General features: G+C 44.5%; 1 protein-coding gene across 2 annotated transcripts in view; it reads right to left on the bottom strand.

The window, feature by feature from the left end:
* Positions 1-7217: 7217 nt before the first annotated feature.
* Positions 7218-21544, bottom strand: part of LOC135056859 (alpha-2-macroglobulin-like protein 1) — a 176405-nt gene continuing 162078 nt past the window's right edge. For both annotated transcript variants that reach the window (XM_063962531.1, XM_063962533.1), the window contains 4 exons: positions 17195-17263; positions 12977-13079; positions 10084-10122; positions 7218-7530 (listed from right to left, as the gene is read on the bottom strand). In XM_063962531.1, the coding sequence (XP_063818601.1) occupies positions 7526-7530; positions 10084-10122; positions 12977-13079; positions 17195-17263 (216 nt within the window). In that variant the 3' untranslated portion in view covers positions 7218-7525. The remainder of the gene's footprint in view (positions 7531-10083; positions 10123-12976; positions 13080-17194; positions 17264-21544) is intronic.

Genomic DNA, 21544 nt, shown 5'->3' with positions numbered 1-21544 from the left:
TAGGTCTGGATTGGCAGAGTGTAATACCAAATCCCCAGGCCTATTTGCAGTAAGCAACAAACAAATACAAAGCTACACAGTACTGGCTAACTTTCATGAACTGACTAACCAACAAAGATTCAGCAGCATCTGCTTACCCTGAAAAGAGGCCTTATAAAGCAGGTGCTGTCCACGCCCCACTCAGACCTCACAGACTGTGAGCACAAAAACCAGCACCGGATCCCCTGCCGTGCACAGAGCCTATAACCACTGCACAGCAAAAGACCCGAACCGGAGTATCAGCTGCGCTCAGGTTACTCCACTAGCACTTGTCTCCCGGTTGCCATGACGACGTGGCAGCACAGGGCAGGAGACCCTAACAGTACCCCCCCTCTGACGAGGGGTCAAAGAACCCCTACCACCGGGTTTATCGGGGAACTGCGAGAAGAAAGAGCGTATCAGTCTGGGGGCATGAAGATCACAACTGCGCACCCACGACCGCTCCTCCGGGCCATACCCCTTCCAGTGCACCAAAAATGACAGCCGACCCCGAACCACCTTGGAGTCAAGAATCCTTTCAACAACAAACTCCCTCTGGCCACGTATCAGAAGAGGGGAAGGTCTTCCACTGGAAGAAGGATTACTAATCGCCCGTTTTAAAAGGGAACAATGAAATGTTTTATTGATACCCAAAGAACGGGGCAGATCTAACTGAAATGCCACCTGATTGATAACCCTGGTGATCTTATAAGGGCCGATGAACCGGGGCCCTAACTTATGAGATGGCTGTCTCAACTTCAAATTCTTGGTAGACAACCAGACGAAGTCTCCTAATTTGAAGCTGCAGGGTCTTTTCCGCTTATCAAAAACCCTTTTGGTCACTAATGACACAGACACAAGGGCTTTCTTCACTTTCCGCCAAATACCTCTAAGGACCGAAACCACAGAGGAACCACCAGGCGTGGAGTCCAGGGGGTCAAAAGAATTGGCCTTAGGATGATGCCCATACACACAAAGGAAGGGAGAGATCCCTGTAGCAGAGTGAGCCGCGTTGTTATAGGCAAACTCCGCCATGGACAGATGAGCAACCCAGTCAGTCTGACACTTGGAGACATAACACCTGAGGAACTGCTCCAAGGACTGGTTCACCCTTTCAGTCTGCCCATTAGACTGCGGATGGTAGCCTGACGACAAGCTGACAGAAATCTGGAGATCGGAACAAAATGCCCTCCAGAATTTGGCCACAAACTGGGATCCGCGGTCAGAGACCACATCAAGTGGCAACCCATGGAGACGCACAACATGCAGCATAAATAATTCAGACAGGCGTCTGGCTGATGGCAGCCCAACCAGTGGAACGAAGTGCGCCATCTTCGAAAACCTGTCAACGACAACCCAGATGGCTGTCATCCCCGAGGATTTGGGCAAGTCCACCACAAAATCCATAGAAATGTGGGTCCATGGCTTAGATGGGATAGAGAGTGGATGTAATGGGCCAACAGGAACCCCTCTAGGAGTCTTATTTCGGGCACAGATGTCACATGCCCGAACCCACTGATCCACATCCTTAGCCACCGAGGGCCACCACACCGCCCTAGATAGCAACTCCCGAGTTCTGGCAATACCCGGGTGACCTGCCGACTTCTTGGCATGGAATTCCAGGAACACTCGCTGTCTTAACCTAGGAGGCACAAACAAAAGACCTACCGGAAGGTCTGGAGGAGCCTGCTCCTGTGCTCTAAGGACTAATGATAAGAGGTCCTGGGTAATGCCCACTTTAATACATGATGGGGAAACAATGGGCAACGGCTCCTCGGTGGTCTCCTGGATTGGAGCAAAACTCCGCGAGAGCGCATCAGCCTTGATGTTTTTTGACCCAGGGCGATATGTTATCAAAAAATTAAAGCGAGCAAAAAACAAAGCCCATCGTGCCTGCCTGGCATTGAGACGCTTCGCTGACTCTAAATATGCCAGATTCTTATGGTCAGTGAGAATTGAGACCACAAACTTAGCCCCCTCAAGCCAGTGTCTCCACTCCTCGAGTGCATCCTTAATAGCCAACAATTCCCGGTTACCCACGTCATAATTCATCTCGGCAGGCGAAAATTTACGGGAAAAGTAAGCACAGGGATGAAGGCGATTATCAGACACTCCCATCTGAGAAAGCACTGCCCCAATACCCATCTCAGAGGCATCCACCTCCACCACAAAAGGACGCTCTGGATCTGGGTGTCGCAGCACCTTGGCCGAAACAAATGCCCTTTTGAGACGGGCAAAAGCCGCTTTAGCCTCACAAGACCAGTGAGCAACATCCGCCCCTTTCTTAGTGAGTGCCACCAAGGGCGCCACTATAGACGAAAATCCAGCGATAAATCGTCTATAAAAATTCGCAAAGCCCAGGAAACGCTGAAGCGCTTTCAAACTAGTGGGCTGCACCCAATCCAGGACTGCCTGTACCTTGGAACCCTCCATTTGGAAACCTTCTGGGGAGATAATATATCCTAGAAATGCGATTTGCTGAACTTCAAATTCGCACTTCTCCAGCTTCGCCCCAAGCCGGTGGTCTCTGAGTTTCTGGAGGACTAAGCGTACATGCTTCCGATGTTCCTCCAGGGAATGGGAGAAGATTAGGATGTCATCTAAGTATACAACTAAGAATCTATCCAAATATTCCCTGAGCACATCATTCATGAAATCCTGGAAGACTGCCGGGGCATTACAGAGCCCAAAAGGCATCACCAAATATTCATAATGCCCTGAGTGGGTATTAAAGGCAGTCTTCCATTCATCCCCCTCTCTTATTCGGATTAGATTGTACGCACCGCGTAGGTCAATCTTAGAAAAAATGGTGGCAGTACGAAGCTGGTCAAACAAGACCGAAATGAGAGGCAGTGGGTATGAGTTTTTAATCGTGATACAGTTTAATTCCCTGAAGTCGATGCAGGGTCGCAACGAACCGTCCTTTTTACCCACGAAGAAGAACCCCGACCCAACTGGAGACTGTGAAGGTCTGATAAATCCCTTAGCCAAGTTCTCCTGAATGTACTCTGCCATAGCCTGAGTCTCAGGACGTGACAGGGAGTACAACCTGCTCTTGGGAAGCTTAGCATTTGGCAACAAATCAATGGCACAGTCATAGGGGCGATGGGGAGGTAGTACCTCTGCAACTTTTTTGGAGAACACGTCCGCAAAATCTGCATAACACCCTGGCAATCCTGGCAAACTTAGCTGCGAGAGCCTGACTGGAAGACTCAAGCAACTCCTGAAACAATCAGTACCCCAACTAAGAATCTCCCCAGAGACCCAGTCAAATTGAGGATTGTGGGCCCTTAACCAGGGTAACCCCAACACCAATGGGGCAAAAGTACAGACAGTCACATAAAAGGACAATTTTTCAGAGTGTGTGGCTCCAATAAACAAAGAAATCTGGCTAGTGCAAGAGGTAATTTTACCTTGGGATAATGGTTCCCCGTTTAACCCACAAATCTCAATTTCCGATGCCAAGGGTACTAAGGGAACAGAGTGTTTCAGGGCGAATTGGCGGTCCATAAAAACCCCGTCGGCCCCACTGTCCACAAAGGCCTCAGTCTTGACAGTTTGACCGAGGATCTTCAAGGTCACCGGAATGATAAAAGTCTTCTTGGGAAATTCTGACTTCTGGCCTGACAGGATATTTCCCATCACCCTCAGGCCCTGAAGTTTTCCGGCTTTTCTGGGCATGATACTACCACATGACCTTTATTCCCACAGTACAAACACAACCCCTGCTGTCTCCTCCGCGTCTTCTCACGCGAGGAGAGGCGGGTAGCCCCAATCTGCATAGGCTCCTCAGAAAATTCCTCAGAGTCTGAGGTTCCCTTGGGAAGGAAGGAAATCTCAGTCTCCCTTTCAAGCCTACGCTCTCTCAGCCGTCTATCCACCCGGATGGATAACTGCATGAGCTGATCCAAGCTATCAGGCAAGGGATATTGTACCAGTTGGTCCTTTATCTGGTTAGAAAGACCTCTTCGGTACTGGTGTCTCAGGGCTGGGTCATTCCACTGGGTATCATGGGCCAACCTCCGAAACTCCGTACAGTAAACCTCAACTGGCCTTCGCCCTTGCTTAAGGATCGAAATCTGAGCCTCGGCTGAGGCCGTCTTGTCAGGGTCATCATACAACATGCCCAGTGCCGTAAAAAAAACATCAACACTTTTAAGCGACGGACAGTCAGGCTGCAACCCATATGCCCAGACCTGTGGGTCTCCTTGTAGCAAGGAAATCACTATGCCCACCCGCTGAATCTCCGACCCAGAAGACTGAGGCCTAAGCCGGAAGTATAGCTTGCAGCTCTCCTTGAAACAAAAGAACTGCGAGCGATCTCCAGAAAAACGATCCGGGAGATTTACTTTCGGCTCCTTAACCCCTGCAGGTGCTGCTGCTGCGGGAGCTCCACCAGCAGCCTGGGAGGTGTGCATTTTAATGGACAAATCATTAAATTGTCGAGTCAGGACCTGCACCTGATCGACCACCTGTTGCAACGTATTTTGAGGGGTATGCTCCATATTCCCACAAAATTTCAACAGGAGTATTAGGCTGCTGAATATGTTATGCACACCAGTGCCTGCAGGAAAGTACTGGTGTCAGAACTGTTATGCACTCCAGTGTCTGCAGGAATGTACTGGTGTTTGAACTGTTATGCAAAACAAATGGACTCACAGACAAACTGGGGAATATGACATAACGTACACAGAAGGTAATAGGGTAACAAAATACACACAAAGTGAACAGAGAAGCCCAGAGGCTAAGGAACTGGGTATCTCCCTTGTATTAGAACTGCACAGATGGAAAAAGCAAGATGTTGTGTTTTAATACATAGAGAACCCGAAATGCTGTTGCTAAGGGCAACAGCAAAACCCTAAAGGGTTACCAACGGGTGTGGCAGTAAACTCCTTGGTCAGAGATGGAATGATAGACACAAGGAGAGTCTCCACAATCCTATTTCTCACTTGCAGTGCACAGGTTTTAGCTTACTGCCACTAAACTGACCCCTGACACCTAGCACAGTGAGACAGGATTAGACAGGCAAGTCTTAGAATACAGCCGCAAACTTGCTAAGTTCACAGAGTAGTAACAGAACCCCAGCAAGCTAAACGACTGACTCCAGTCTTACTGCTAGGTCTGGATTGGCAGAGTGTAATACCAAATCCCCAGGCCTATTTGCAGTAAGCAACAAACAAATACAAAGCTACACAGTACTGGCTAACTTTCATGAACTGACTAACCAACAAAGATTCAGCAGCATCTGCTTACCCTGAAAAGAGGCCTTATAAAGCAGGTGCTGTCCACGCCCCACTCAGACCTCACAGACTGTGAGCACAAAAACCAGCACCGGATCCCCTGCCGTGCACAGAGCCTATAACCACTGCACAGCAAAAGACCCGAACCGGAGTATCAGCTGCGCTCAGGTTACTCCACTAGCACTTGTCTCCCGGTTGCCATGACGACGTGGCAGCACAGGGCAGGAGACCCTAACAGATAGATAGGTTCACAGACATTCTTCTGCAATACCGCACACAGACTCTTAAAAGAGCTGTAGACATTACCTTTTTTTAACCTCATTTCTTTTCAGGTGCCACTTACACATTTTTTCATAAACGCTCGTTTCTTCCCACATTACTCTTTATAAACGACTTGCATCAGCTAGAAGCAACTTCAATGCCCTCCTATCGGGAAAAAAAATAAGATGTCCCTTTGCTGGCTCACTCAGTATTTCTATAAAAAGAGTAATAATGGGGACACACTATTACCCAATAGGTTGAAAGAAGAGAAAGCTACAACAGCTATCCCGGCCCTTCGGGAATTATAAAAGGAATTATTATGAACGATTACACAACCTCTCTGACTCAACTACTGCGGATCCTAATATTGGTCCTCAAACTGTTGACTATTTTTCTTCCTGTGGCCTCCCCTGTATTGACCCTTCTGTACCAACTAGACTTGGACTCCCTATTACTAACTAGTAATGCCCTCAAAACGCAAAAGCCTTCAAACGCGCTGGATTCCCAATCTCCTACTATAAAAGTTTCCAGGTTACTTTAATCCCACTTAACCAAGTTCTTTATAATGAATCTTTTTCACCCAACTACTACAAAAGCCACAATAACAGCAATTCCAAAGCCAAATAAGGATCCCCTCTCTACCTCTATCAACCTATTTCACTGCTTAAGATGCTGGGTCGATCTTGAAGGTGAAATGGTAGGTATAGACTTGATCTCCCATCTGCCTTGGCTGTTACGCAAACACAGACCTTGGGCCGTCCTTTCAGTTCCTACAGTTGCTTTGACACTCTCTAATTGGGATAATTTTAAGAAACTTACCCTCTTCGCATATCCATCTCCTCAGACCCCTTTATGGAATAATCACCTGCTAGGGCATCTGTCTCTGTGGCGGCAGGTATCACTCGCTTCCATAATGCTGTAGGACAATTTGCCCTGTAGTCTTTTGCTGACATCCAGGAAAAATGGAATACCCAACTACTCACATTACCAATACTTACAACTTTGCCATTTTGTAACCTCCTCACTTTCTGCTCTATCAAACTTAAAACCTTTCCCCCGTGGAAAAACTCTGTATATACTGACCCATTGACAGGTACCATTTCCTTTCTATACCACTCTATTGTAACATTGAAGACCCCCACTCACTACCCATGAACTGGAAAACAGATTTGGGATACTTGTTAGGACTCGGAGACGATACTTGGGAACCATATGTGTCACTATTTCAAAATGCCTTATTAGTGTGGCTGTCCAAGAAAACTCATATAAAGTTTTCACCAGATGGTACTTGATCTCAGAACACCTTCATCAGATGTATCATAGAAACATAGAATTTGATGGCAGCTAAGAACCACTTGGCCCATCTAGTCTGCCCCTTTTTTTACCATATTTTTTACCTCAAACCTTATTTGATCCTTATTTCTTTGTAAGGATATCATTATGTCTATCCCATGAATGTTTAAATTGCTCTACTGTCTTAGCCTTTATCACCTCTGATGGGAGGCTATTCTACTTGTCCACTACCCTTTCTGTGAAGTAATTTTTCCTGTTTCAGTGCATGTCCTCGTGTTCTAATACTTCTCTTCATTTGTAGAATGTTTCCTTCCTGGACTTTATTAAAACCCTTGAGTATCCAGTCATTTTTTAGTACAGCTCTTTTCTCCAAGGTTGCAAACATTTCTCCACAAATAACAAATCTTTTAATGGATGAAATAGTAGTTTTATTTCAAACAAAGGGAACAGACAGGTGATTGATCTGTATTCACCACAATGCACATTACATAAAGCCATAAACCACGGCACATATATCTTGCCCAGGGCAGGTTTTACCATTATAGTTCCAGGATTAATGCAAGCTTCTCAGTCATTTCCACAATTTCCCAATGAATGTCCACAGTACTCCGAATGTTTGCTGCAGAATATCAACATTCTGCTTGTGCTTTATAGAGGAACATGCACATGAGCAGATACAGCAAAACAGCACTGGGGATAATCTTCTAACTGAATTAACCTAGGAGAGTAACAAGGAAATAACACTTGTGTCAGTGTAAGACAGACGCAGGAGGGAAAAATAGGCAAACCCCATGCTTGATGTTGATAGTACCCATAGTTGATCGTACCCATAGTTGATAGTAACCCATAGTTGATAGTACCCATAATTGATAGTAACCCATAGTTGATCATACCCATAGTTGATCGTACCCATAGTTGATAGTAACCCATAGTTGATAGTATCCCATAGTTGATAGTATCCCATAGTTGATAGTATCCCATAGTTGATAGTAACCCATAGTTGATAGTAACCCATAGTTGATCGTACCCATAGTTGATAATAACCCATAGTTGATAATAACCCATAGTTGATAGTAACCCATAGTTGATAGTATCCCATAGTTGATAGTATCCCATAGTTGATAGTAACCCATAGTTGATAGTAACCCATAGTTGATCGTACCCATAGTTGATTGTATCCCATAGTTGATTGTACCCATAGTTGATAGTACCCATAGTTGATAGTAACCCATAGTTGATAGTAACCCATAGTTGATAGTATCCCATAGTTGATAGTAACCCATAGTTGATAGTATCCCATAGTTGATAGTATCCCATAGTTGATAGTAACCCATAGTTGATAGTAACCCATAGTTGATCATACCCATAGTTGATTGTATCCCATAGTTGATTGTACCCATAGTTGATAGTAACCCATAGTTGATAGTAACCCATAGTTGATAGTAACCCATAGTTGATAGTATCCCATAGTTGATTGTACCCATAGTTGATAGTAACCCATAGTTGATAGTAACCCATAGTTGATCATACCCATAGTTGATTGTATCCCATAGTTGATTGTACCCATAGTTGATAGTAACCCATAGTTGATAGTAACCCATAGTTGATAGTAACCCATAGTTGATAGTATCCCATAGTTGATTGTACCCATAGTTGATAGTAACCCATAGTTGATAGTAACCCATAGTTGATCGTACCCATAGTTGATTGTATCCCATAGTTGATTGTACCCATAGTTGATAGTAACCCATAGTTGATAGTAACCCATAGTTGATTGTACCCATAGTTGATCGTACCCATAGTTGACAGTAACCCATAGTTGATAGTACCCATAGTTGATAGTAACCCATAGTTGATAGTATCCATAGTTGATAGTATCCATAGTTGATCGTACCCATAGTTGATAGTATCCCATAGTTGATCGTACCCATAGTTGATAGTAACCCATAGTTGATAGTACCCATAGTTGATAGTATCCATAGTTGATAGTATCCATAGTTGATCGTACCCATAGTTGATAGTATCCCATAGTTGATAGTACCCATAGTTGATTGTACCCATAGTTGATAGTAACCCATAGTAACCATTCAACATTTAAAAATTACCTTTAAAAGGTTTTGTTAAGATTGCCAAATCCATTGCTTTAATTATGAATTATATTAATGATTTTAAGTTAATGTAATCAGTTTCTTCCCATTTCACAATTACCATATCTACTATGGCTTATCTTATAATACCCATCACTGCTACACCCTACATTAAATTACTATATCTACTACACCACGGCCGGGATGTAATGAGATCCGAGTTTGGCAGCCGCGCGGGATGCCGGCCGAACTCAGGCGTTTTTTAACCGGGTAATCATTTACAAGGCTAAACCATGCCTTGAAAATGATTGCCCCTTTAAAAAAAGGTGAGTTCGGCCAGCATCCCGCACAGCCGCCTAACTTGGACTTCATTACATCCCAGCCCATAACTCTTCCCGAACAGTATTACATCTACACCCCACTTTCCAATTACCATAACTATTATGCCCCATCTCTCAATCACCATCTATACTACTTCCCAATTACCACAACGCTACTATGCGCCATCCAAGGGCATAACTAGGGGTGTTTGTGTGGTGCAGTTATCCAGGACCCAAGGCCTTGGGGACAACACCGTCTCTATCCCGTGGCACTTGTATTTGGCTTGCAGGGTACTTGGACTGGCATTCTGCTGCCTGCAGATCTGCCTTAGTGAGTCTTTAGGATACACCATGTGCAAAGTTTCCTAGTCCTGGTAGCAGCCTGGCCCAGGGTTGGACTGGAACACAGGGGGCCCCATTGGGCCCCACTGCCTGGGGGGCCCACCTCCCCCTCTAGGGATCAGAATCCAGAATGTGCACTTGAATTATACATTATACATATGTTACCTTTATAGTGCACAGGACTATGGTCTATTTTCTACCGAACATTGCTGTTACTAATCTGGTACATTATCATGCATGCACTAGCAGTATTTACTATATGTATTTATCAAGGTGGCCACACCCCTTCTGGATACTGGACACACCCCTAAACCTAGGCCCCTACCTCTGCTCTCTCCCGGGGGGGCCTTCATGCCCCAGTGCGACACTGGCCTGGCCCCCTCTTTGTGATTATCTCCCAATGACCACAACTTCACCCTCCCCTCACTATGCCACCCAGCAATGGCATTTCTCTATGCTACAGTATTCCCATTATTTAAAATAATTAAACTTGTTCTATAACAGTGGCAAAGTATTTCTTACCTCTGGGACACGGGCCGTAGGTGATTGCAGCATTTTCCTCTGAGGTAAAGAAATTTAAAAAAAAAATAGTTGCATGTCATTGAGTAATAATAAGGTACAATTGATTCAACTCAACAACTTGAGGTTAGATTGTATCATCATAAGGGTATTCCCTACCATTGTCACAGCCCTTTATAGCCCAATAATAACACACTTCACTACAATCTCTGCCCAACTGCAGCTAATCCTAACCATACATAATGTATATGTAATATGTTCTGTTCTAGTTGTAGGTACATTTTTTGGAACCCCTGGACAAGCTGTATGTTTCACTGAATCTTGAAGTGGAATGGTTTAAACACAACCTCTGAAAGGTACAAACTTAAATATAGTTAGGAGGACAATCCTTGTGATAGATGACCAGATCCCTAGAAGTGCTTTACAAGGCCTTCACCCAGAGTCGGATTAAGGGGTGGGGGGATTAAGTACCCTGGGCCCCCTTTTCTCAGGGGGCCCCCTGTTCAAAGCACACATAGGGCTCACATATTTTTTTACATGGGTCCCGCAGTGCCGGAGGAGACAGTGTGCCCCCTCCTCCCAGTGCCTGCAGCACCGTCATTGCCCCTAGTGACCTGTCCCTGGAAATCTTGGATTGGGCAGCCGCAACCACAGGGATTGGGTCTGTGCAAGAGAAGGAGAGCAGCACAGCGCCCCAGGTCCTCACCTCACCAGGTCCTCAGCCGACAAAAAAAGAGGGGAGAAAGTCACATTAGAAGGAGGGGGGAAAAAAGAGGCATCTTGTAAAGGTAAGTGGAGAACACGGGGTCACTACAGGTTCCCTGGGCTAAAGTGTGTGGCTGGGATGGGCGCAGGAATCACTATACTGTATAGTGATTATATCCTCTCCTCACCCTGCATTCTGTAGCATTCCTTTGGTTGTGAGTGAGTCCCACCAGTGAGGAGTTTGGGGCCAGTTTCTACCTTTGTGAAGTGATGAGTGTTAGCGCTGGCTGCTGGGGACCCTGCCCTTTCCAACAATCAGCACTGATAGAAGAGCAACGGTACCTGACTGAGTTTCATTGTGGGTACATGTTTATAGTCTTCTGAAGAAGGTGTGGGTATATTTTCCACAATGAAACGCATTAAGCCAATACCCTACTGAACCCTCTGGACACTACTTGGACTTCTTTGCACCCTTTTCCGGACTAGCACCCTGACTGGTTCCTGCATCAGCAATCCTCACTGTCCACCGCAAATTTGCTACAAATGCCTCTTTTTTTAAAGCTGGGTATTTGGAATTTCCACTGAGTCCGGTAATATCTTATATCATTGCTGGGTATTATTTCCGGGACTTTACAACACAAATTCTCTTGAGGACTGCCATAGACACAGCCGTTCAAAGGTCCTAAACCCATGAGGTGTCCTACTTATCTTATATCTGCATTTTATTATCCAAATTATTTGCAATGAAAAAATTGTTTAATTTTGGTACTAAGCCGTACCTAGACAATTCTTGAATATTCATGTATTTTAAATTGCATTACGTTTATAGGATTTACTAGTATACTGGGTTCATACTACTATGTTACACCTTAATTATTGTTTAGAGCTGTTCAACCCCTTACTTTGGTTTTCTTTGCATTTGTTGGACGCTGACTCCCCCCTTGAACACTCGGCGGCCTGATTCTGAGAAACGCGCAAGTTTGAATGCGATTTTTGTCAGACAGTGCATGCCGGGTTGGGATCGGGTGACCGGCGTCCGGGATCCCGGGTGCCAGATTGCCGGCAGGGTGGGGTGGGGGGGGAGGCGAGCGCAATGAAGACCCTTGCGGGCGCGCTGCGCTTGCCATGCACCAGGCTCGGTGGCTCGCTGCGCGCGCCACAGGTTGTATTCCCACTCAATGGGTGTCGTGGACACCCATAAGTGGGAATAATCCCTGTCAGTTGGCGGGATCCGGTCTCTAGGTCGACAAGACTTAGATCGACAATGTCTAGGTCGACCGCTATTGGTCGACAGCAAGTAGGTTGACATGGTTTCTGCGTTTTTCACATTTTTTTTTCTTTCATTTTGTTGAACTTTTTCACACTTTACGATCCACGTGGACTACGATTGGGAACAGTAACCTGTGCCAAGCGCAGCGGTAGCGGAGCGAAGGAACCTTGCCCGAAGCATAGCGAGCGGAGCCAGCCAATGCGAGGGGACACAGCGCACTAATTGCGGTTCCCAATCACTCTACGAAGTAAATGACACCAAAAAAAAATTAAGAAAAAAAACCCTCATGTTGACCTATTGCATGTCGACCTAGAGTCCCTGTCGACCTACTTACTGTCAACCAATAGTGGTCGACCTAAGTCTAGTCTATCTAACATACCACACCCATCAGTTTGCATGCCATCTGTCAGGCTGTGCAGTGGTCTGGATACCAACCGCCGGTCACATGACTACATCCCTGCGTGCTTCATGGGCTGCATACACAAGACTCACCACAGGCTCTCACCCACACACACCCGCTGAGTGGGTGTTACTGGGTGTCAGCTGTGTGGCCAAAGGGTGTTGGCACGTAAGGAGAACACTGCATTGGTGCGCCTTGGGTGTATGGTCAGAGCTGTGACCTGTTCTGAGTCATGTGTATGCACGGTACACACCGAAATCAGTGGTATCTCCTGCCCCTAGCATAGGGTAGGTGTAACTGCCAGCGATTAAGGTGGCACTCCCGGGCAGAGGACTGGAGCCATGCGATTGCATAGATGTGTATCACTCGGAGTACTGCTATATTGTCATATTATCATTCCGTTCACTGCAAGTGTCTAGGATTGTGTTTGCATTACGTGTAACCCAGAATCAAACCCTCCATGTGTCCCGTTGTCATAGCAATCATCTGATCACTTAATGTTGGTGTACTGTATTTCTTACCTGGCTCATAGTAGTCATATATTTTGATACTTGCAGGTTTCAGGTCACTGACAGCAATCACCTGCAGTAGATCAATGTAGTAATCCTGTGATACAGCATCGAGCTGTAACGCAAGAGAGAGAATGGGAACATCAAACAGATTAGGATCATAGACGCTAACATTTTATATTAGTTGCCAGGGATAATTCAGCTGAATGCCCCATACACATTGCTACCTCCGGGGGGCACTACAATCCCTATTGTTTCCTGTTGCACTGATTTGATTATAATAACAGACTTCTTTGCACATTAAATACTTCTTCTTAATTAGTATCCGCATATGGGGGGTAATTCCAAGTTGATCGCAGCAGGAATTTTGTTAGCAGTTGGGCAAAACCATGTGCAGTGCAGGGGGGGCAGATTTAACATGTGCAGAGAGAGTTAGATTTGGGTGGGGTGTGTTCAATCTGCAATCTAATTTGCAGTGTAAAAATAAAGCAGCCAGTATTTACCCTGCACAGAAACAAAATAACCCACCCAAATCTAACTCTCTCTGCAAATGTTATATCTGCCCCCCTGCAGTGCACGTGGTTTTGCCCAACTGCTAACAAAATTCCTGCTGCGATCAACTTGGAATTACCCCCATAAATTGCACAGACTAAGAAATACTTTGTAAGAATTGCACTGAATGTGCAGAAACAGAGGAATTTGTTTGTGTAGTTTGTCTGACAAAATGGGACTAAGGTGGTCATTCCGAGTTGATCGCTCGCTAGCAGATTTTAGCAGCCGTGCAAACGCTATGCCGCCTCCCACTGGGAGTGTATTTTAGCTTAGCAGAAGTGCGAACAAAGGGATCGCAGAGCAGCTACAGAATAATTTTGTGCAGTTTCAGAGTAGCTTCAAACCTACTCAATGCTTGCGATCACTTCAGACCATTCAGTTCCTGATTTAATGTCACAAACACGCCCTGCGTTCGCCCAGCCACGCCTGCATTTTTCCCAACATATCCTGAAAACGGTCAGTTGACCCCCAGAAACACCCTCTTCCTATCAATCACTCTGCGGCTGCCTGTGCAACTGAAAAGCTTCGCTAGACCCTGTGTAAAACTACATCGTTCGTTGTAATAGTACGCCGTGCATACGCATGCGCAGAAGAGCCTTTTTTTTGCCTCATCGCTACAAAGCGAGCAAATGCAGCTAGCGATCAACTCAGAATGACCCACTAAGTGGTATAATTACTAAAAGTCGATATAACCTTATATTAAGGTCTTTCAGAAATATTTTGCCTGCTCATTGAGGCCTGACTATATAAATTGTGTTTATATTCCACCACCAGCTCATTTCCTTTCCCCCCTTGTTTCTTACAGTATGTTCTGTTCTTCCAACTGCTCATTTTCCACCCTACTTATTTATTTATTATTACCAGTTATTTATATAGCGCACACATATTCCGCAGCGCTGTACAGAGAATATTTGGCCATTCACATCAGTCCCTGCCCCAGTGGAGCTTACACTCTATATTCCCTACCACATGTACACGCACACACATTCATACAGTACATACACGTTAGGGTTAATTTTGTTGGGAGCCAATTAACCTACCAGAATATTTTTGAATTGTGGGAGGAAACCGGAGTACCCGGAGGAAACCCACCCAAGCATGGGGAGAATATACAAACTACACTCTACTTAACCAATACTCCTTCCTGCCCATACTATAAACTTCCACTCAACGCTGCCCCCTACCGTTGGAGAATCAGTGGGCCTGACCTAAGTACCTCACCAGCGAGGCCCATGTGACAGCTCAAGAACCACTGCTATGTTTTAGTCTTTTCAAATTTTGGTGTCTATTTACTAAGCCTTGGAGAGAGATAAAGTGAACGGAGATAAAGTACCAACCAACCAGTTTCTAACTGGCCTGTAACATGGCAGTTAGGAGCTGATTGGCTGGTACTTTATCTCCGTCCACATTATCTCTCCCCAAGGCTTTGTACATACAGATGGTCTGTGCCTGGGTGCGCATAACACCGAGAGGGTCTCCATCCGGACGGGCACGCACGCCGGTGATGGAGACGCGCCCCATTCACTAGATCGGGAGAGCGTCTCTTTGCTCTCCTGGCGGGGCTAGGCGGACGGATCGCCTAGTCACGCCGGGAATGCACGGCTGGATTTTTTGTTACTGAATGATTTATTTTAATACATTTGTCACCAACAGAGAATTCTCAAGCTGTGCAAAATGAGTTAAAATTATTGTTCTGTAACAACCTCTGGTTGAACCAGATATCAAATGAAGTGATTACTTTTATTTACAGATGTGTTCTCTTACATCCCTGTTGCAATCACGCTAAAAACAGCCCTTCAAGTCGCGCCATGATGTGGCGGAAATCAGAAGCGCCAAGTGTCTTTTTTGGCAATTTTTTCCACGTAAATGCATCTTAGACTATATTCTGTGTCTAACTGCGGCTGTATCTGCATCCAAAATGCCACGTTACAGTGTTTTCCCGGAAAACACTGTAGCATAGCATTTTGTATGCAGATACAGCCACAGTCACACACACAATATAGGCATGCTGCATATCATTTGAATCGGCAGAAGCTGCTCGTCCTATTGCATTACATTGTGTCTAAGACGCATTTTTGCTGAAAAAATCGCATAAAAGGAGCTCGGCGCTACTAAGTCATACGGCACTCGCGCGTCATGTGTAACGCAACTAATAGCGCACAGAGCAAAGATATAAGAGGACACATCTGTGGCTCCCTGAGAAGTAGGGATATGTTGTACAGGTTTCTGATACCTGCGCTAACTCTCTATTTGTTGTGGTATGTCAGAAATAATATGTCTCTATAATCTGTAAATACTATTATTAGTCACAATGCTAAGTATAACAGAGTACAATAATGCATATATAATTGATGATATTTATGTTTACACAGTAATGCCCTTATTTGCATTGGTACCATGCATAGTCTGTGAACATCGATGTATTCGGAATTAAACACAAGATGATTACAAAATAGTGAGAATAATAGAGCCGTGTGATGGATATCCTTTAAGAAAAGTCTTATGAGAAAAGGATTGTCTCTGTGTCAGATATATACACCAGCAGTCCTTTCCTGTTGGGAGAAAGGGGGGTCATTCCGAGTTGATCGCTCGCTAGCAGTTTTTAGCAGCCGTGCAAACGCATAGTCGCCGCCCATGGGGGAGTGTATTTTCGCTTTGCAGGAGTGCGAACGCCTGTGCAGCAGAGCTCCTGCAAACACATTTTGTGCAAAACAAGACCAGCCCTGTAGTTACTTATCCTGTGCGATGATTGCTGCGACGAGTGACACGGTAATGACGTCAGATACCCGCCCAGCAAACACCCGGCCATGCCTGCGTTTTTCCAAACACTCCCAGAAAACGGTCAGTTGACACCCACAAACGCTCCCTTTCTGTCAATCTCTTTGCGTTCGGCTGTGCGATTGGAATCGCCGCTAGAACCAGTGCAAAACCACAAAAGACTTCATACCCGTACGACGCGCTTGCGCATTGCGGTGCATAAGCATGCGCAGATTTGTCGATTCTTCCACTGACCCCTACGCAGCGAACAACGGCAGCTAGCGATCAACTCGGCATGACCCCCTATATGCGTTCACAGACTATGCATGGTACCATTGCAAATAAGGGCATTACTGTGTAAACATACAGTAAATATCACCAATTATATATGCATTATTGTACTATCTGTTATACTTAGCATTGTGACTAATAAAAGTATTTACAGATTATAGAGACATTTTTTGTGACATAAAACAACAAATAGAGGGTTAGCGCAGGTATCAAAAACGGGTGGTACTCATGTGACCGGCGATCAGGAGACCGACGGTCACATGACCTCCTCCAAAATCCCGCCCCCTCACTATTCCAATGGTTGGCATGCTGACCAACAGGGACTATTTCCACTCGTGGGTGTCCACGACACTCATAGAGTGGGAATAGAACCCGAACCTGCAAGGGGCTTGCTGCACTCACCCCTCCCCGCCCGGATTCCGGCGTCGGTATGCTGCCGGGATCCTGGTGTCGGTATGCTGACCGCAGGTCAGCCATACTACACCCATCAAAAACCTGTACAATATTATTAGCCTTTAGAACCTGGAGAAGTCTTCAGATACCAACAGCCACCCTAAACAAGATACACTCACTGTGCGCTCTACGCAAACCCCAATTACATAAGTACAGTAGGGATATGTGTTCACTTACATGATCAAGATATATAGTGACTGAATCCACCACGACATTGACTTTCATGACGAGAGGGTATTCCAGAAGCTGCACAAAAATAATGAAACATGAAATCACTCTGTTTAATAAGTCTATATAGATAATACATTGTTCAAGGTGTTCACCAGTTAGGGGTCTACCGATATCAGGTCCTCCGCCCAAGCCTAACTATACCAGTGAGAACTTATTTTAGGCTAGCTTGGGGTAGCCAACATACTATTTTCATTTGGAACGTATGGTGTAATGTACAACTTTTGTTTAACCACTAGAACATATTACTCTACTGTAACATTTACTATACAATGTATATCTTTCTTCCTTCCTCTCACAGGTCTTTTGGTCCTTTTCAGAAATAATACAATTACTTTCAGTATTTATCAAATTATTATTATTACCACTTATTTATATAGTGCACACATATTCCACATCACTGTACAGAGAATATTTGCCCATTCACATCAGTCCTTGCCCCAGTGGAGCTTACAATCTATATTCCCTATCACATGTACACGCACACACATTCACACTAGGGTTAAGTTTGTTGGGACCCAATTAACCTACCAGTATATTTTTGGATTGTGGGAGGAAACCGGAGTACCCGGAAGAAAGCCACGCAAGCATGGGGAGAATATACAAACTCCACACAGTTAGGGCAATGTTGCAAATTGAACCCATGACCTCAGTGCTGTGAGACAGTAATGCTAACCCCTACACCATCCGTGCTGCACAACTACATTTTGCATATACTAACACAATGGATATCAAGATGTCTACAACAATAACTGTCATGAAATCCAACTCATTAAAGTTTCATAGTCAACTAGACTATGGACTCAGGTAGGAAAAAAATATATACAGGTTGAGTATCCCATATCCATATATTCCGAAATACGGAATATTCCAAAATACGGACTTTTTTGAGTGAGAGTGAGATAATGAAACCTTTGTTTTTTGATGGCTCAATGTACACAAACTTTGTTTAATACACAAAGTTATTAATAATATTGTATTAAATTACCTTCAGGCTGTGCATATAAGGTGTATATGAAACATAAATTAATTGTGTGTTTGTACACACACTTTGTTTAATCCACAAAGTTATAAAAAATATTGGCTAAAGTTACCTTAAGGCTGTGTGTATAAGGTGTATATGATACATAAATGCATTCTGTGCTTAGATTTAGGTTCCATCACCATGATATCTCATTATGGTGTGCAATTATTCCAAAATACGGAAAAATCCGATATCCAAAATACCTCTGGTCCCAAGCATTTTGGATAAGGGATACTCAACCTGTATTAATATAGATATTGTTTTCTTCTACTATCTCTTATTATTGTGCACAGTTAGGGCCCTTAACTATCCTCAGCTGTGGTTAACCCAAGAAGAATATGTGCCTGACTAAGTGCTATTATTAATACTCTGACAGCAATTATATGCCTGAAATACTTCCACAAAGAGACAGTGGGGCAATTGTATTAAGCCTGGAGAAGGTATGAAGAAGTGATAAAGCGGTGATAAGTGCAAGGTGAAAACGCACCAGCCAATCAGCTCCTGTTAATTTACATATTGGAGCTGATTGGCTGGTGCATTATCACCTTGCACTTATCACTGCTTTATCACTTCTCCAGGCTTAATACATCTGCCTCCTTGTTAGCTTGGGTCTTCAGTTGTGTAGTGCCAGTCATGGTACAGTGGTTATTTAAGTTACCTTACTGTCCTTTACTATGCAGTTCTGCTATCTACAGTTATTTCATTCCAGTTATGTACTTTAGTTGAGATATAAAATATATTTACTCCGTGCTTGAGATAATGGAAAAACTACACGTCCCCTTTTTGTCCTGACACTTTCCCAACAAGGTATCCGGTCTATAGATCTACACTAAAAAGGTCTACTGTCAATAGGTCGACCATTAGTGGTAGACATGCATTAGGCAGACAGGGTCAAAAGGTCGCCATGTAAAAGTTAGACAGTTCAAAAGGTCGACGTGACAATGGTCGACACACATATGGTGAACACAAGTTTTTTGTTTTTTTTCATTCCCCCTACAACTTTTTCATACTTTGACATTGATTGGTGATAGTAACCTGTGCCGAGCGCACTGGTAGTGGAGCGAGGAATCTTGCCGAAGTTCGTTCGCCATGCGAGGGGACGTGGTCCACTAATGGGGCTGGTTTGTGGCAGAAAAGTGGCAATACAAAAAGAAAAATTGTGACTAACTTTTTGTGTCAACCATTTCCAAGTTGACCTTTCGACCCTGTCGACATTCTCTACTGTCTACCTATTCCATGTCATCCTTTTGACCCTGTCGACCTAATGCATGTCTACCGTTAGTGGTAGACCTACTGACAGTAGACCTTTTTAGCTTAGATCTAATAATCCACGCCCTCTCAACAATACATGGAGATTAGGGCTCCTTTGCTTACTTATAATTAAGATTGTCCTTTTTAACCGTTCTGTTACATATGTTGCATATTGAGTTCTCAATCTTGTTTCTCCAGCACTCTCTTTTTCTAACAATATTATACATATATTACAATTAAGCTATTGTATCAATTTCTCATTTCTCCTGCAGACCTTTTTTCTTTTTCTTTTCCCTTTGAGCTCAATATCACTTAACTTGCCAACCTGGTATATTTATAAGTTATTTATGAGAGCTCTCACCATCCAGTGCTGAGTGTGGATTATAGGGTCGACAGTAACTAGGTCGACCACTATTGGTTGACAGTGACTAGGTCATCACCTAAAATGGTTGACATGGTCATTAGGTCCACATGGAAAAAGGTTGACATGAGTTTTTCATATTTATTTTGGTGTAGTTTTCTTCGTATAGTGACCGGGAACCCCAGTTAGTGCACCGTATCCCCTTGCTGCGCTCGGCACAGGTTACTATTCCCAATCGTAGTCCATGTGGATCGTAAAGTATGAAAAATGTAAAAAAATTATTATTTTTTTAAACTCATGGCAACCTTTTCATGTTTCTACCTTTGCCATATCGACCTAGTGACCATGTCAGCCTATTGACCATGTCGACCTAATGCATGTCAACCAATAGCGGTCGACCTAATGAGTGTCAGCTCAAGTGCTGTTGACCTAAAGACCGGATCCCCCTGTGCGGTGGCCACTGTTCTAGCTCACAGTGAGCAGCTGCCCGGCCACTCCCCTGGAGTCCTATTGGTTTCTGCTGAATCCTCTTTTATGAACTCTCCTGCCCGGCTTTAATTTACCACCTCCACACCACCGCTACAGCTACTGCTGATGCCAATATCACAATGCCTGGCACTGGCACTCTCTGCCTACAACTAGCTGCTATATGCCATATGTAGCTGTAGTGCCTTGTGTAAAGCTGGCTACACATTACACGACATACAGACGATACAATGTCGCTCACGATTTCCCTTGAACTCCCGGACAAACGATATTAAGTCACCCGATACTTCCAAATTGTTGGGTTAAAGCCTGATTTAACATATTGTTGGTCATTGGTAGCTTACACATTGCACAATATGGTCCTAGTTGTTAACAACATTGTCTAAATTGAGCTGCATGTACAAACAACAGAGGATGTTGCTAACCACCCATGGGAGTGTGCATCGCTAGCAATATAGTGCATACACACTGGACGCTAAAACAAATTTGTCGTAACGAATGGTCGTTATTGGCAAATTAGTTTCAAATGTTGTCTAGCGTGTATCCAGTGTAAAGCATTAGTTCAGCTAACTTACACTCCTTTACAGATGTGTCCACGATTACCTTTCTGAAAAAAGTGTCATGGCCTGCCATTCATGGCACTAGATAATCTTTCCTGCCAAGACATACATGGCAGGCCATGTGTAAATATAGTGCTGTGTGGCGCTCCCTCGATGCCTCCTCCAGTTAGCCCTGGGTTCGGCTACACTCCCTTCAGCTCCAGCCGCTGCCACTATGTTTACAGCGCCAGCTCTTTTGGTGGGCGGTGCTGGGCCATCAGGTGTGAGTGCTGCCAGTAGGGATCTGTAAACTGGCTCCAGTGGCTGCTGCAGCTCCTTTTATACTCACCCGACCCCCGTATGCTCTCACTGCACGTGCTATCAATTTTACCGCTCATGGCACGTGGGAATCTTAACAGCCTGCGTGAGGAAGCTCTGAAAGTTTCTCTGACTCCCATAGCTGCCTCACAGTGTAAACATACAGTATATCATCGTAACCCTAATTACATACTGTATATTGCTTCTCAATATATTAATTATTCTATTTATAAGTTAATAGCTATATGTATTTATCTAATCAAGTTTAACAAAGGAATAGATTTGCACCTGGCGCTTATCACTCACCAAAGTGAATGCAG

The sequence above is a fragment of the Pseudophryne corroboree genome, chromosome 3 (genome assembly GCF_028390025.1).
Source record: "Pseudophryne corroboree isolate aPseCor3 chromosome 3, aPseCor3.hap2, whole genome shotgun sequence".
Taxonomy (NCBI): domain Eukaryota; kingdom Metazoa; phylum Chordata; class Amphibia; order Anura; family Myobatrachidae; genus Pseudophryne; species Pseudophryne corroboree.
Note: the sequence above shows the minus strand (reverse complement) of the source record. Positions and strands in the feature narration are given on the sequence as shown.